General features: G+C 31.6%; 3 protein-coding genes across 6 annotated transcripts; all 3 read right to left on the bottom strand.

Moving 5' to 3' along the window:
- Window positions 1-27: 27 nt before the first annotated feature.
- On the bottom strand, window positions 28-4,299 carry LOC101266950 (uncharacterized). Of its 4 annotated transcripts, none has more exons than XM_010324376.4 (10): window positions 4,140-4,299; window positions 2,802-2,888; window positions 2,038-2,152; window positions 1,707-1,743; window positions 1,520-1,589; window positions 1,341-1,445; window positions 1,075-1,225; window positions 731-813; window positions 488-581; window positions 28-406 (listed from the first exon to the last, which is right to left on the bottom strand). In XM_010324376.4, the coding sequence occupies exons 1-10, from the start codon at window positions 4,159-4,161 to the stop codon at window positions 322-324; spliced, it is 849 nt and encodes a 282-aa protein (XP_010322678.2). In that variant the 5' UTR covers window positions 4,162-4,299; the 3' UTR covers window positions 28-321. The 4 variants fall into 4 exon arrangements, with proteins under 4 accessions (XP_010322678.2, XP_069155467.1, XP_010322679.1 ...); XM_069299366.1 differs by lacking the exon at window positions 4,140-4,299 and adding an exon at window positions 3,180-3,485; XM_010324377.4 differs by lacking the exons at window positions 2,802-2,888; window positions 4,140-4,299 and adding an exon at window positions 3,180-3,472.
- A 5,226-nt stretch (window positions 4,300-9,525) lies between these two features.
- On the bottom strand, window positions 9,526-12,901 carry LOC101267245 (putative cytochrome c oxidase subunit 5b-like). Its single transcript, XM_004241662.5, has 6 exons — window positions 12,467-12,901; window positions 12,229-12,308; window positions 12,036-12,086; window positions 10,569-10,635; window positions 10,389-10,468; window positions 9,526-9,957 (listed from the first exon to the last, which is right to left on the bottom strand). Exons 1-6 carry the CDS (start codon window positions 12,621-12,623, stop codon window positions 9,895-9,897), a joined length of 498 nt encoding a protein of 165 aa, XP_004241710.1. The 5' UTR covers window positions 12,624-12,901; the 3' UTR covers window positions 9,526-9,894.
- A 1,718-nt stretch (window positions 12,902-14,619) lies between these two features.
- Window positions 14,620-17,565, bottom strand: LOC101267535 (cytochrome P450 734A1-like). Its single transcript, XM_004241663.5, has 5 exons — window positions 17,298-17,565; window positions 16,503-16,726; window positions 16,156-16,400; window positions 15,218-15,602; window positions 14,620-15,136 (listed from the first exon to the last, which is right to left on the bottom strand). The coding sequence occupies exons 1-5, from the start codon at window positions 17,563-17,565 to the stop codon at window positions 14,711-14,713; spliced, it is 1,548 nt and encodes a 515-aa protein (XP_004241711.1). The 3' UTR covers window positions 14,620-14,710.
- Between the last annotated feature and the right edge of the window lie 85 nt (window positions 17,566-17,650).

The raw sequence follows: 17,650 nt of genomic DNA, 5'->3' as shown, positions 1-17,650 counted from the left end.
TACCACGCTTGTTAGAAAAAAAGAGAATACACAATAAGCACAATATCCATTAATATTGATACAACCATGATACAATGACTACCAAAATTCTGAGTAGAATTGAAGAAAACAAAATGTCTACAAAGTGAAGAAAATAGAAACACATCCAAACCTTTATTTTTGAGACAAAACTGGTAGACTAAGTCCTAGAATTCACCCAAGGCATATATATAGTAACTACATACAACTATTAAGTGTATACTCCCCCATATTATAGTTTTCTCATGCATTTGTCCTCACTCCTGAATTACTTATAACTTGAAGCTCTTAAGAGTGAGTTCATCATCGGCAACCCTCAAGCACGAGCCTTGCATTTAACCAATGACACACCTCATCCATTTCTCTTGGTACTGTGTAATGACCAAGCCTGGAGAATAAGATGGTAATTTGAGAAAACACTTCTTTGTACCATTTAGAACTATAATTGTGCAAAGCAAAGATGGGATACCCGTCGTATTTTTTGAATGCAAGGTTCCTGAATCCAGCTGAGTTCAAGACAAGGGTAGACCTCTCTCCATATTTGTAAGGAACAACTTCATCACCTATAAATTACAAAAGAAAGGGTAAAAAGATTGTTATGCAGATTACAAGTTACTGATCAGAGGTCCAACCTCGAGGACTCAGAGAGACGCACTATGATTGGTATAAGCTAAAAAAGTGTTGTACAAGTATATGCAAGTAAAGTACATACACGATCCATGACAGAGTAGAATGGGCAAAGACGAGGCACGTCTTGCAGCCTCTAGTGATCCTTCAATCTTGTTACGCACGTTCCTGCACAATTCCAGTTGTTAACTCCCACATTGTCTGTTGTCTAAGGTAAAAAAAAAGAGATCGAAAACATAAAAATGACCATATAAGCACTCTTTACTTTTTTTGGTACCTCCCTTTTTATAGCTCTTGAAAGACCTCTAGGAAGCAATACATGTTTTGCACAATTCATAAATATAATTTATATCCAGAATCCAATGTAGATATATTTAATATTACTCCTCAGCTGCACTAACAAGTTTGAGATATGATATGCAATCAAACCTTGAACCGGGAAGCCATCCGCTTAGACCTATGATAGCCCTTAAGTTGACTGGATAGGTGTTTCCATTTCCGTATTTTCCTTGTGCAAAGCAAGTTGCTGAGTACAGCGCAGTCGCTGCACCCATGCTGAAGCCTCCAATACCAAGTTTAACTGTACCACACAGTTAAAATTACTAATCAGATCACGAATTATACAGACCTAATTTACAAATACACAGGAGATACCAGTGTTTTAGATCTACATTGAAGGACTATCTAGAACTTACCATCAGCAGGTTCAGTTGACAATAAGTTTGCAATATGTGCAACGGAAGCATCTAAGCCTTCAAAATCATCAGGACCATCATCGGAAAGTTCTCCAACGTCAAACCCTGGAATAATATATAGGGACCCTTAATAACAGTTATTAAAGTTAACTTGTGATACTTTTTGGTTTCATTCTTACATGCAGTGCAAGGAAATCCACCGAGTATAGCTACAGGACGAGTTGGGGCTGTTGGACATATCCATTTGATCTGCAAGGTTATATAGTTTCACAAACAATGATTTAAGATAAAGTCTAGGTTAAAGGAGTTGTATAGATATAACCAAGTCGAGCATAATTTAAGAAGTTATCCGAGCTCTTTGCTTACATTAGGAAGGGGTAGGCTTTCCAAAAGTTGGGACCAACTGCATAAAGAAGCGTAGCGATCAGCAAATGAATATAAGGAACATATAAAATGAGAGACAAGGGTGCAGGAAAGACAAGCATCAGAGCAAAAGCTTTGATCTCGCAACTCAAAATAAGTTCAATGTTTCTTCTAATAGAATTTATGCTCTATTTGCCTCAGGCTGATTCTCATGGTGACTTTATGATACTATTGCTTTTGTTTCAAATTACAGAAAGCACAGCTAAGCACAAGAAAGTAACTGACTTTGATATGTTAACGATAAAATAGTGGCTTAAAGGTAAATAGATTTTACCTGGAGCCATTATCTCCAAGGCCATGCAACCAAACTATTGTAGCTTGGTGTTTCCCTTTGGGCCTCACGACATATGTCCTTCCAAACTCGAATGTCATCCTAGAAGTTCTACTTCCTGTAATGTTATTTAACTAACTTATTAGTCTACTATCAAATGCTTGAAGCAAGAAAGATGTTTAGTGAAAACACAAAACTAGAGAAGTGAGAAGAAATGTTTCCACATGGATAATAGCAATTGCAATGTATAAAATAGCTTCACTAAATCTATTGGCTTAAAGACATAAGCTACAACTACAATTACAACTCCAACTACTATCCCCCAATCCCAAGCAAGTCAAGATATGTTATGTGAATCCTCACCATCCATGTAGCTTCATTAACACTCATCTCAAGCAGAGACGGAGCCAAGATTTTAACTTAATGTGCCTAAATTCTACGATACTATCATGTGTTGTTAATAACTAGATTCTAAATTTACTAAGTAAATTTCAAAATGAAACTACAATGTTTGAATTAAAGTTACTGAATTTGACAGAATCTGTACGTGACTTCTAGGTCCGCCCCTGATCCCAAGCCATTATAAGCTACTTATAACATTTCCAAAGTGGGATAGAACCACCTTCAATGCTAAGCTAGTTAGATATATATCAAGAAGCAACAACAATATACTACGCAGACCTTACCCCTAACTCGTGGAGAGATAGAGAGGTTGTTCCCGATATGAAGAAGCAAAAAGACATAAAAGATTGTACATTGCAACTAACCAGAGCCAGTTGAAGGGTTTAAATAACTCATATCACTCTCTTCAGAGATGGATGAAAGACTAGTGAACTTTGAGAAATGGTACTCAACTGCAATGAAGAGAAGCCAAACAAGTAGTCCCTATTTATAAGAGTAGGCCCAAAATAGAATAAGGCATGTGAATATGCAAAAAAAAAAAAAGTATTTATGGTGTGAACTTAGCTGCCTAATATACAACCTAGAAACTCATAAAGAAATAAAAGGGCATCCATTAAAAAGGAAAAAAAGCAGGCAATCTTTTAAACAGAGTGAAAAAAATAAACAGAGAATCAAAACAGAGCACAAAAAATCATCCATCCATTTTTCCCAATTCTAGAGTTACAGAGAGAGAGAATCTATACCTGTTGTTGGACAGGGGCAATAAATAAAGCAAAACCTACAGTTAAGAATATTACTGAAAACAAGAAAGGAATAATACCAATTTTGTATTATTTTTTTTTAAAAAAAAAATTATATATATATATATATCTAACAATCATTTATTTATGTATTGTTTGATGATTGATGGATACCCATTAACTTTCTTTTATTTTTTGGGAAAAAAAGTGTTATTTCAATTGTCCAATTTATCATCATTGTGACAATATTCAATGAAGCACTCGAAGAAAAGAGCACAAATTCCTTATTGCTATTTGAATTTTTCACCACCTATACATACATACATATATATTATATATGCCCGCTGTCCCATTCTACATTCCAATTTTTTAATTAATCCTAGTATTGAAATTTCTAGATTCTTTTTTACTATATATATATATATATATATATATATATAAAAGAGTAGAGCGAGAGTGTCAGTTATAATTTTCACCAAATATACTGACTTTTGACTCAAACGTTCATTAAATATGTATAATATATGCCCGTTGTCCCATTATACGTTCCTATTTTATAATTAATCCTAGTATTGAAATTCTTAGATCTGTTATATATATATATATATATATATATATAAAAGAATAAAGCGAGAATGTCAGCTATAATTTTCACCAAATATACTGACTTTTAACTCAAACATTCATTAAATATGTATAGATTATTTAAAAACATATTACCTTTTAAAAACAAATAGAACTAAGAATTATAAATTTTAAATTTTAACATCGCTACACGGATATTTTAATAGGAATTGTGAAAGAACAATTAAATTAATAATTCTTTCAGCCTAATTTATGCGACACACTAACATATTTGAAGCTTGATATTTATGTAACAACTTTTTGATTATTTTTTTTAAGAAAAAAAATATATATATAAAAATACTGCTGGGATAAAGGTATATAGATATGGTGACCTACCTGGAAATCTTTGGGACAACATTTGAAAAAAGTAAATGAACTTTTTATCTTCAAAAATTGTTTTTGTCTCTCTAGAATAGCTTTTTCTGGATTTGCCACCTATAAATTAGTGGCTCAAAGTCCTTTTCTTGTGCGAAGTCTATAAATTCAAAGTCCAAAGTCTAAAAAATTATCATGAGTTTTTTGTTCGTTTTATACTGAAAAGGACTCCACAACCACAAAAAGTTGCATGAACCGAACGCTCATCTGAATGGTTCTCACTTTTCACGATTAGTGATAAATTCAGAATTTTTATTAAAAAAAATATAAATATATTTTTAAAAGTTAAAAGTTGTACATGTTGGATAAAGTTGGTAACAAGTAGTAAGAGCTTGGTAGTAAAAATTAAAACAGATATAAAAGAAAATCATTGAAAAAAATTATAAGATGGACCTTAAACTTGATGAAATAAAATAATAATTGTTCATTAAACCAAATCGTCGTATTCCTAATTGCCCATTAGGGCACTAGATGTTGCAGATAAGCATACTAAAAAAAAAGGTTAAGTATATCATAATCTATTTTTATTGATTAACTAGATATGCGTCATAATAACTATCAACGAGGATGTTTGAAATTGTTTTAACAACTTAATTACTTGTAATTTTATTTTAGGTGACATATTATTTTCTTTTATAAAAAAGAAGAATATAACACAATAATCCATATGGGTTCCCACTATAAGGCAATGCAAGGCCATATAGGAGATGGATTCCTCGGCCCATTATGCGCCGCTTAGTCTTGTCCCACATGGGCCCTGGGCCCATCTTTTTTTGGTGCATCGCGAACATAGTTAGCGTTTAATCATAAAATTTGTAATTTTATAATAATATTAGTACTCTTGATGATGTGAAGTTTTCTCGTGGAAAACTATACGGCATTAACCAAAAAAAAAAAAAAGATGGTATTACAAGGTATATTCAGGATATTTTTTTGCAATATATTTTTATAATATTTTTATATCAAAAAATATAGAAACATATCTATGACGATACCTTAAGAAAAGTACATAATTAGAAGAATTTGAATGACTAGCAAAATCACAAAGAGCATGATTGAAGTTGTTGACTTAAACTAGAGAATTATCATTCAGATGTTGAACCTATATATGCTTAGCTTGCACAAAAATTTTAAGAAGTATAAGAAAAAAAAACCAAGTTAAAATAAAAATAAAAAATGCTTTGTAGCACTGGACCCTGGTTGAAGCTTATACCAAGGTACGTTGGTGTATATGTTGTCAATATTTAATTATTTGGCATATGTGCAAATATATATTCGACAGGTCATGTTCAATATAATAATGTTCTATGTTGTACCTCTACATGACTAGGCATTTCTCAATTATGTTCATTGCATATAATGATATTTGATTGAATATAGTTTTTTATTTTTTTACAAAAACTACTTTTGTTTATATTTAAATTTGTAATATTGAAACACATCATCATCATAACATGATTTTCTTTTGACGGATCGAGAAAAATGATTGATATAAATTAAAATAAGGGCAGAGCTAGAGGGGTCGAATAGTGAAACATATATACATAATGTAAATTTTTTATATATCTATTTAATAAATGTTGAATTTTCTTGACTTCTTCGTCTGTTCTATCTTGTATAATTTAAAATTTTTGAATAAAAATAAATGTCTTTGTATATTTACTTGAGAGCCATGAAGTTTCAAGCTCAAATTCAAGTGAAAATTAAAAAAAAAAAAAAAACTAGATAATTTTTCTATTTATTTTAGCCTTAATAGATGATATTACCTAATATGAATAAGTTTAATCGAATATCAAAATCATTAAAACTAAATAAATATTTAACCTTTTATATTTAAATTTTTCTAATAAAAAAATTTCGATTCCGCTACATTTAACTCGATAAATGTAATTGTCAGGTTGTACAAGTGATCTCAAAAGATTTTGAGTTAGCGGACATAACAATTATTCCGTTGAAAAGAAAGTCTTTCTTGGAGAGTAATTATAATGAAATCTTTTGAATGTCAACTCCATTACCCCACTTAAAATTCATCCATGTTACAGGACTATAATATAATTAATTAAATACAATAATAAATTAATAATCATATCTACTGATACTCAATTAAATTAATAATCATATCTACTGATACTCAATTAGAATCAAGATCAAGTTTTTGGTGGGGTTGATTTTTTAACTCAACGACAAAATATGCTGTTGCCACTAGTATATAGTTTTTGTTTTTTTGGTTCTTCTTTGTCCGATTTCAATTTTGGGTATCACTAATTTAGATTTGAGTCGAAAAGTTTTACTTTAAAAGAATAAATCGTTTTCTTCTTATCAAAAGTAAATCAATTCTCTTATTATAAATTTACAACTTCTGACTGATAATGAAGGTCTGATGATGTTATATGATTATTAATATATAGTACACGATTGCATTTTTCTAGTGTGACCTTTATTCCCTATGACATTTGCAATGGTTGTAACTAAAAGATCGGAATCTTATTATACCTTTCGAATTTAACTTTTAATACATAGTTAATATAATTATTAAATCATAAATAAATAAATAAAAAAGGTAATTATATGTCTGTTTATAATAAATGCAAAGTAACTTAAAAGTATAATAAGTAAAATGTTACGACAGGTCAAACTACATTAATAGTGCATGCAACATAACTTTATAACACTGTTAATGTATGTAAATAGTTGTTCTATATATATATTTTAACTTTATGGGCGTGTTTGGTAGTAGAAATACATTTTTGAAGAAAAGATTTTATATTATTTTTATAATAGGTTAATAATAATTTGTAGAGACTATTTTCAGTAGATTTTTAAAAAATAAATGACTTTCCTATGATGACAAGTTATATAATGACATTCTATATTAGTTATTTCTTCTTTTACCCTCCAACACATCTCAGCTCCACCACCCTACAAGGCTACAACCATTCAATCATCTATAATATTTAATTTGCTTCACTACATAAAAAGAAGGATCAATAGCGATAATTAATTAATAGTAAAAGTTTAATTATTGTTAAATATATATTTTTAGCGGCAATTAACACTCTTTGTATATGTCTTTAATTAAAGTCTTTAGCGATATTAATTCTAGTGACACTTAAAAATGTCGAGAAAGACTTTAGCACTCTTTATTAATATCTATATTTTGCCAAAAATTATTTTTGTTATAGTGTGTATATTTACTTTTGAAATAATATATTTTGCTTACTTTGAAAAACAACAAAAATAAATAAGTAATCGACTTATTTTCTTAAAAAACATTTTCCTCCCTGTCAAACACACCTTTGTCTTTTTTTCTTTGTTTTGTTTAAAGAGAAAAGAATAATAAAAAGGAGAAAAAACAAAGAAGGTTGGCACTTGCCAGGATAATAATATTATTCCATAATATAACCTAACCCCCTCTTCCCATTAATTTTGCTGATTTGTTGGTAAAGTGAGTTTATCAATGCATGAAACATCCACTTTAGTTCTTGATGACTCCTACTAATGCATGAATCACCCCCTTCTCAAACAAAAGCTTTGGAATCCAAACTTTTAGGCCCCATTTTATGCATATATATAGTAGGTTCTATTATTAACAACTTTTTTATATAAATACTTTATGGTATAAAAGACAAGATCTTTATAAATTAAAACAAATGGATAGAGAACTATTTAGCCATGTGATTAATTGGTTATATATGACCGAATATATTGAATCACACCACCTTTTAGCGGTAATAAATATATATTAACAAAGAGTGTTAGAGTTTTTATCGGTAGCGTTAGTTAATTGTCATTGAATTCAATGTCACTAAAACCTTCAGGGACATATATAAAAAAAATGCTAATTGACATTAAAAATACATATTTAATGACAACTAAGTTATTGTCGTTAATTGATAGCTGCTGAAGATATTTTTGATGTATATCTTTGTGATCACACTACAAATGCATGAATCATCCTCATCTAGTTCTTGATGACTATCAACGCATGAGTCCTCCCTTTTTGATTGTTCATGACCCTACCCTACCTTCTAGTCCTAAGAAATCTTACAATGAAGCACAATTTTGTGTTTTTATATTTTATTTTATTTTGTTGTATAGTAGGAACAAATAGAGTGTATTAAAGTCGTCCTACTTTGGGCTTAGACTAAAAGCTTCACATTTAATATAGCTCAATAAAATTCAATCGTATCAGTCGATATGTTTATAATTTGTTAAAATAAAAGTAGTATGCAACAAATTATAATTATAAGTGAAAAAACGCATCACAATCTAATTCGAATAACTCAAGTTCAAAAGTTTAAACGAGTTATGTTTGTACATTCACACGTATTTTAATCAACTTAATGTGACAAAACTCTGGATAATCATTTGAAGTAATTTTCGAATATATAATATTTTATACTCATTAACAAAACTCTGGATCTAATTCTAATTTGCTGCTCTTTCACTGTTTTTATCCCAAAAGAAAAGAAATGAGAAGCACATGCATAAAAACAGCTAGCAATATTCTTTGGTATTTGTCCATAATTGGTAAAATTTCTCTGTTTTTATGATAGAGAAATGAATTCCATTTTTATTCCCATCAACACTAAAAAGTAACAGAGTGGAGCCGGGTAGGGCCGGTGATTAGATTCCTCATCGAAAAATTATATTATTTATAGTATATGTTAATTTTTTTTTAATTTTTTCATATATTTATTTTTCATATTTTAAAATTTATTAGTAAAAATTTTGACTTAGCTACTGTCAGATAATCAATTCTTGTTACTTGAGTCACGAATATTCATGTATCATAGAGTATTGCCTCTCAACTCTTCTTTAAATTTCGAACCGGAATATAAAATAATTGCGTGTCCAGAGTTATGTAAATAATTAAAAAAAAATGCATGTTTTGACTGAGGGAAATATTCATTTTTTGTACCAGAAAAGGAAATATTTCTATTGTCTCACCTGTTCCAACTTTTTTCCATGCCATCTCGATAATATGATTCACTTTATATTCCTTTTTGCCTTTTTCCTATTGCGGAATTCGATAGATGTTCCTTATTCCAGGTTTGAGCCTCCTGGAAGCTAAACTTGGGCAGCCATCATGGTAACACATATCCTCAATGTTCGATTTCATATTCTAATTTCATAAAAATACTAAATTCTATAGCTTACTGGGTTCGAGATAAAGATTATTTAAGTACAAGATATACTGATAAATTCACATGACGAATTATACGTTAAATTCACAAATTTGATCAGATAACTTGGGAAGATTGGTAAACTGAAATATCTTTCAACCATACAACCGTAGTGTGTAACTGACCGCGACAAAGTATTACCTATGTATAAAGGAAGTGTGTTACGAAAGAATGTTGCAGCAATTTAATAATATGATGAAACATCATTTTGTTCAAGTACAAGTTGTGCCAACATGAGCTCTTCAACAAAACAAAAAGGAACACTTGCAAGAAAATCAAACATGTGGCTATTGATTATTGAGCTCTGCATTTGGAGAAACTGGGTTTGTAATTCTAACAGACCATGCCACGTCTAAGTAAAATGTAAAAGCAAAAGTATTCAACTTCACCGCTGCCACAGCAGCTGTAAGAACAATCGATGCACTAAAAGCAAACAAAATCACAGAACTTTTTTATCCTGTGTTTGTAGAGTTAGAAAATCTCCCATTATCTGAACCAGATTTATTCCGGCAGAAAAGTTGCAAGTGCTATCAGTGATGATGATCATCATCGTCGTGTCCATCAGGAGGTCCTCCAGGGCCAACCACCTTCAACTGTTGCATAGAATTAAAAAAACATTATTATGAGTAAAAGCTTAAGAAATTAAGGTTCACATGGGTAACAATTGATGGCTAGAATTAGATGATTTACAGCTCAGATTCCGCTCTCAAAAATTGAAAAAAAGAAAAAGAAGAAGAGGGAAGTCACCCATAAAGGAATCTGAAATTTCCCCTGATTAAGGAGTGGCGTGGCCTTTCACCAGGGGGGAGCTAGTAAGGGCCCAATAACCCCCTTCATTGGAAAACTACATTGTTTATACATGGTTAAAATTATTTTTTATATATGTACAGCAGATGTTGAACACCCTTTGGCTTCTTCATATTTTGAAACCCCTGGCTCCACCACTGCCTTTCAAATCTATAAAAATTCCTAACAGCCTAGAACATGATGATATGACCCAAGAATACAGAAATTCAGTACTTACCACAAAATACTGTGCGCATACTGGGCATTCATGTGGCTTGCCCTTTTCTAGCCAGAACCAAACAACATCATGTTCGTCTTCTGTTAAAGTAGAAAATGACAGAGAAAATTAAGTGAACTTCCTAAAGGAAAAAATCAGTAATAGAGACATTTTGTATCTGACTCTGTAAAGAAAACTTACCGCCTTCATCTCCTGGACATCCTACAATTCTTTTGTCGTAGTAGGATTCAACAACAGCTGGTGCTTCCTACATTTGTAATATATTCAAAATATTTTATCATGTTACCATACATCTAATTGGAAAGATAAACTTATTACTGTAGTAGCTTATATCAATCTAAAGAATGTCCTCACATAATCTTTTGTTTTTTGATGATTAATAATTCTTTATCAATAAATAATTCTTTATCCTGAATCATACATAAAAAGCAACAGCAGTCCACGTCGAAATTAAATTTTTCTGTAGACTCAAAAGCACACAATATTTTTTATATTAGCAGATCTCACCACCGACAATCATAGAATAATTACATTTGAGTGTTTTAAAATGTAAAACACAAGTCAAGGCGAAATTTTTTAGTCGCAACAAATTGGACATTGGAGACCTACGTGCTGAGAGGATCGGATTCAGGGATGAGCTTGACATGACTACATGAGTAGGATCAAAGTTTGACAAGTTTCGAATGATCCACTTTTCTGAAAGGTTTTGAAAAGTGAAGATCAGAGAGCGAAAAACAGAAGAAAAAGTAAATTTGGCAGATAATTAGAGCCTCATGTATACTGTAGAAGTTCTAGAACCTCCATTATGGTATCAGGCTATCAGCGTTCTAGTGAATTTTGAAAGATCTGGTCGAAGTACGCATACTCAGACAAAATGAAGTTCCTTTGTGACAAATCTGAGAATCTGTTGCGACTAGTTTCAGCTACTCACACCAAAGAAAATGATATACCGCATAATTCTACACTCGTGCATGTGCACTTATTCACACATGTACATGTCTTTTTGTTGGTGCAAGATTATGCCTTATCCAAACAAACACTTTTTTCAGAAAAAAAATGACTAGTTACAACCCATCTAAGCTTGACCATGCTTTATTTCCACGTACAAGTGTTGACAGAAGATCATTTTTTTGTTTCCATGTACAAACTAATTACAGAAATTGAAAAGATTTGTACTCCAGCTTAGTAGAATGTGAAAGAACATTGAGAAAGGAACATAAGCACATGAACTAGTGTCATCTAACAGCTAGCATCGAACATGATTCATACAAGGAGATAACATTGACTACTCAAAATTCCATAGCAATAGACATATATGAAGAAGAAGTAAGCAACATTGCACATCAATTAAATAGATTTCTTTTATCATGTTCATGTTCATAATAAGTACAGAAAATGGTCAAAAATATCCTTGAACTATGCAAAATTGAACACAAATGCCCACAGTTAATAGTTTGGTTTTAAAATGCCCATGCCATCAATAGTTTGTTGAGCTATGTACGTTATCCATGATAGCGAGAGGTACCCATCATTACAAGTGCAAACTACTGATTCTATCTTACAAAACAACACGCATCAGATAAGATAAAAGTACTTCATTAACAGACAACAAATGTAACAAAAACAAGAACTAATAACCACACTGACCTTTGTGCCGAAAGGACCCTCAGGAAAGTTAATGGCGAGAAGATCCTTTCCCTAAGCAAACAAAAAATTACACATATAAAAGTATCAGTTATAGTCACAACTACACCTAAATCAATATATTTGAATTACAACTATAAGTACAACCACAGACAAACATATAACATCAAATTCCTAAAGGATGAAGCTCACTCACTTGAATCTCAGCTTCAAGCTCTTCGCGCTCATGACCAGTAGCAATTGGCATTACATCCTCTACTTTCTTAACAACATTCGCTGTTCCACACAACAATAATTTTCATTCTCTTCACAATCCATTCACAACAAAAACTAACCAAATATATTACATGTTTATATATAAATTTGTCTATATAAATATAAAAAATACGTGCGTGTGCGAAAAAATGAGTAAGATCTGATGAAATTAGTGTTACCAGAAGCAGTACTGAAGTGGCGGGCTATGAAAGGAACCGTAGGTCGAAAAGTCGCCGGAGAAGAAGGTAGGGTGGCGGCGGCGGAAAGGCGATTGGATTTAGCGGTAGATCGGAGTGGGCTTAGAGTCCGAACCTGGGAAGAAAGTCTTCTCCACATGATTTTCTTCAAGGAGTTAGGGTTCCGATTCGATCTCAGGTGTGGATGAGATCAATAGTTCCTTTATTACTGTTGCTCTCTCTTCTCCGTTGTTGATGCTTTTTTTTTTTTTGAAAGAGAATTTTGGGAGTGGAAAATGAGAGAGCACAGGCCCGAAGCCCATGGGTTGACTCGCTCGTGCGACAATTTCTCACGAGCGTGGATACCTCTTTTGTGAAATGTGAACTTCTAATTTTAACTTAAATTGCTATTAAGTTCAACACCAGAATTTATTCTCTATTTCACTATTTTAAAGAACAATTTTCATATAAAACAAAAAAAATTTATATTTATATAATATAATAAAGTTTCCATAATTGTGCTCCATAATAAACATAAATATGTGTAATTCGCTATATATATACAAAGAAATCAATTGTATATTTCGCTATACATATACATATATAAAAGAAAGTAGTTATATACAAATCAATTGTATAATTTGCGTATGTATAAAACGAGGAAGAGAGAAACACAAAAGAAAAATAGACAGAGAAATATTTATATTGTATAATTTTAAGTGTATAGGATGAAGATATATGTATTTGCATGTGTATAAACAATTTTATCTTACTTTATACAAACAGAAACATAATTAATACATTTTATTTCCGTTTGTATAAGCGATAGAGGCGAGGATGGCGAGCGAGATCTAGGAGAGAAAAGAAAGGGAACGAAAATATAAGTATATATACAATTTTTATCGCTTTATACAAATACAAACGCATTTTTTACACTTGTATATTATATAAAAGTGAGAAGGAACGAGCAAGAAATGGAGCGAGAGAAGGAGAGTGGCGAGCGAGAGTTTGAGGCAGAGAGGTGAATGACAAACAATTTGCTACACGACACAATTAAATCAAAATATGATTATAATATTTAATCTAATTTATTAATTAATTTATCATTATATACAATTTTCCTATTTTAAATCCATTTTTTCGGGTCGAAATGTTTATAACCATTTCTAATTTTTTTCATAATTGCACTTCCTTAGTACTGGACATAAAAGCCCTCCCTTTTTTGGTTCCCAGCTGCAAAAAGGGGCCCATTATTTGTAAGTTTAGTGTGAAAAATAATACCTAATATTGAAAAATTACGTCTTTTTAGGTCTATAAAATTAAAAAGTTATATGAAAATTTGGATTGATTTTCGAAATTCGATATATACTATTTGAAAATAACGTAAAAATATTAAAAACTACAACAGTTGATAATTCTTTTTAAAAAATACATAAAAAAATCAACTGACTCTAAAAAAATCTATTAATGCACATAAATTGAAATTCGAAAAATAACATATATATTAATATCATACAGTATATATAAAAAAATTAAAGCTGTAATTCACCATAATTACGAATCAGAGTTTTTTTTATGTTTTCTGTTAGTTATTTAAACTTGAAAAGTAAAAACAATTTTTGAATATTGCTTCCCAAAAACTATAAAATTCAATTAAAGTTGAATGCTAAAATTTTCTAACAAACTAAAAAATTTAAGTGAGAGAAATGTATTAAAATAAAATAAATAAATTCAAATCACAATAATTAACAACTTAATATATTCATTCCTCCATTCGCGAATGATCAAATAATTCAAACAACTAGGCAATTTAGACTCTCAATTTATTATCAAAGACCTTTATTCTCATTTCTATGATTGACCCAACAACAAGTCTCACTAAATTTAAAAGGGCATCATCAACATTTATCCAACAACAGAACATACATGATCATAAAGAAAATAATTCATAGATAAAATTACTCTCTCCGTCCGATTTTATGTGGCACCATTTTTTTTTGGTCAGTCCAAAAAAAATTTTACATTCCTTATATGGTAAGTATTTAAAGGTATAATTTCTTTTTCACTCTTGTTGGTCCCACTTAATTTTAAGGATAGTACCTAATATATTTATGAGGAGACAGAAGAATGAGTTTATTTTTTTTGAAGGACAATATGGTAAACATTCAGAGTTTTCATTATTTCTTAAACTCCGTGTCCAATCAAATGTTGCCACATAAAATGGGACGGAGGGAATTACATAGTAGACTACAATTTCTTGAAAATGATTGGAGCTCCATATTGTGGACATAGAAATATATGAATAGTAGGAGCATGTTGGTAAGTTGGAGCAAGTTGAAACGAGAAACGCATCAACATCATAGCTATGGCTAATTTAGCTTGTATGATAGCTAAATTTTGTCCAATGCAGTGGCGAGCGCCTAAGCCGAAAGGCATGAAGGCTATGGGGCTTTTCGCTGCTTGAGCGACGCCGCGCTCAAATCTTCCAGGATTAAATTCATTCACATCGTCTCCCCATAATTCTGCATCATGATGGATTCCTATAGTTGGAATAAGTAGCTCTGTCCCTTTAGGCAAATTCAAGTTCCCCAATTTCGTGTCGATTTTGGCACGTCGGAGTATTGCAGCAAGAGGTGGATAGAGCCGGAGGGATTCATTCAAGATCATACCAACCTGACATTACAAAAGCCGAACCATATGAATAATTATAAATGAAACTCATAACTTTAGGGTTGAATTAATTTATGTACTTACTATTTTAAGTTTTGCAATATCGTCCTTAGATGGGGTGTCACGTGCTCCACAGACGTTGAAAACCTCATCACGTGCAAGTTGTTGCCAGTGTGGATTCATGGCTAGTAGAATGGTTGTCCATGTCAGCAAATTTGAGGTTGTATATTTGCCAGCTAAGAACATGGTTTTGCATTCTTCTACAATGTCATCAACTTTGATAGCAGGACTATTTGAATTATTATTACTACTAGCTTTGATAATTACTTCCAACATATCCTTTGGACCTTCCAGCTCCGATTCATCAAACTCTAAACTCTTTTTCCTATGTTCAATTAGCTTCATCAATGAACTTCTAACGTCTCTGTCCAATTTCCAAGAAATTATGTTCTTCTTAGTAGGCAAGAACCTGTCGAAATATAAAGAAATAGGAGTAACACCTTTGGAAATGTTTTGAAATTGAGTACATATTTAAATTTAATGATGACTCGTATATCTAAGGCACAGGGGTTGTTGTCCTTTATAGACGTGGATTTATTATTTAATTCACCTTAGCTTGTTGGATAACGTCAACATCCTGCCTATGAAAAGATGCACAAGGGGACTGGGTGGTCCGAATTAGAGTCATGATCGAATATGATGTTTGTGTGGTGGACTACGTTTACAATTAGTTATAAGTTCTGGAATAATGGTAAAAGTGTGATCGTAACACACCTCCTCTTGCCTAGAAAGGACATTCTTCAATCTATTAAGTGAGTACTTCTAACCTTACAACAGTCGGGGACTGTAAGGGCCCATATTGGATCGAGTCTAACTCTAACACCAGATTTTTTTTTAAAAAAAGCCATTAGGCCTAACTTACATATTAGAAAAGCTAGCTCGAGTCAAAAGTAAAATGATTGTGCAAGTCTTGTAAGTAGGCCAAAGTTCTTGTCTTAATTTCAGGATGAAGGAATACGTACCTAAATGCGGGAATGAAAAGTTGATGAAAAGCATTAGTGGCATAAGCCAATTGTTGTGCTTGCAACTCGAAGATGGCTTTTCCATCTTCATAGCTGCTTCCAAACACCGTATGTGTAACCACCTCTTCAGACAAGCTCAAAAACCATTTTGAAACTTCTATTTCCACCTTGCCATCCTTGCACATTTTTGATGACCATTTGTTCAACATATCCTTCATGCTCTTCCCCATCATAGGAATCATTAGCTGAATAATTTTTTTAAAAAAAATAATTATACGTCAGTCAAGTCAGTGTAAACAAGTTAAACTTATTTTGATAAGAAAGATGGTCCAAACATAACTACTTGCCTTGAGATTTTGTGAGTAAAATATTTGAGTTAATATCTTTCTATGGTGAGCCCATTTTTCTCCTCTGAGATTGGGCAAACCGTCTCCTTCGAGCTTCTTGGCGGATGGAGGTGTTTCAATTTTCTCAAAGTTGTCTGATTTTACAAGCAACATATCCCTAATAAGCGTTGGATCTGAGATGGACACACGAACTGTTGCCCCAAACCACACAACAAATGTTGCACCTGTGCCCAATAAATAATATTAGAGCTTGCTTTCTAGGATTTAAGTTACTACACCATCAATCTTATAACATGTTATTCTAGGTTATATTCACAATCAATGTTGATGTTAAACATTCAAGTTTTATGTATATGTATAGTCATCTCATCGATCTTTGTATGTTGTAGCAGATAACTTGTCTTGCATCAACTCGTATGATATACTATAGTTATCTAGCTACAATCAACTGATCATGCTAGAATTATTCACACACATGGTCAATGCACATAACTAAAACTCAATTTACTACAAATATAAATTCAAATTCAAGCGCAAGTCATTATATAATAGACAGAAAATAGGTATGTAGGTGCTAATAAAAATGATGCGATTAGATATTTATGTTATATAAACTAGGCTACGCTAAGATTTAATTTGCAATTAAACGCTAAACACTCCTTATGCATAACCTAGCCATTGTTCTTAGCCAGCTCAATCAGATCCAAATTAAATAGTGACACAAGAATGTAAAATTATTAAGCATATACCATATAATCAAAAGAAAATTTAGAGCAAGTAGCTAGTGATTAGTACCATATATATTCTTCCAATGATGGTAGAAAGAAAAGACTCTAGGAACAATGTCATGGGATAAAGAGAAGTGCTGAGAAGAAGGAAGTTGTAAATCAGCAATTTCTTTAAGATTTCCCAACAAAAAATTATATTTAGGACCCCTAATCCCTTGCTTCAAAAAATGATTTTGAATTCTCCTTGGTCTAAAATAAAGATTAATCACCACTTTCTGAACAATTAACAAAACAAACCAAAATATAATAAGATAACATAACCAGTAATCTTCCATATGCACCACTAATCAATAATAATTCCTCTAATTCTAGCAGAAATATGGCTCCCTGTATTTTGGTTATAAGAGTATTGAGGTGAAT

Source organism: Solanum lycopersicum, chromosome 6 (assembly GCF_036512215.1).
Source record: "Solanum lycopersicum chromosome 6, SLM_r2.1".
Classification (NCBI taxonomy): Eukaryota; Viridiplantae; Streptophyta; class Magnoliopsida; order Solanales; family Solanaceae; genus Solanum; species Solanum lycopersicum.
The sequence above is the reverse complement of the archived record's forward strand: the minus strand, read 5'-3'. Positions and strand labels throughout refer to the sequence as shown.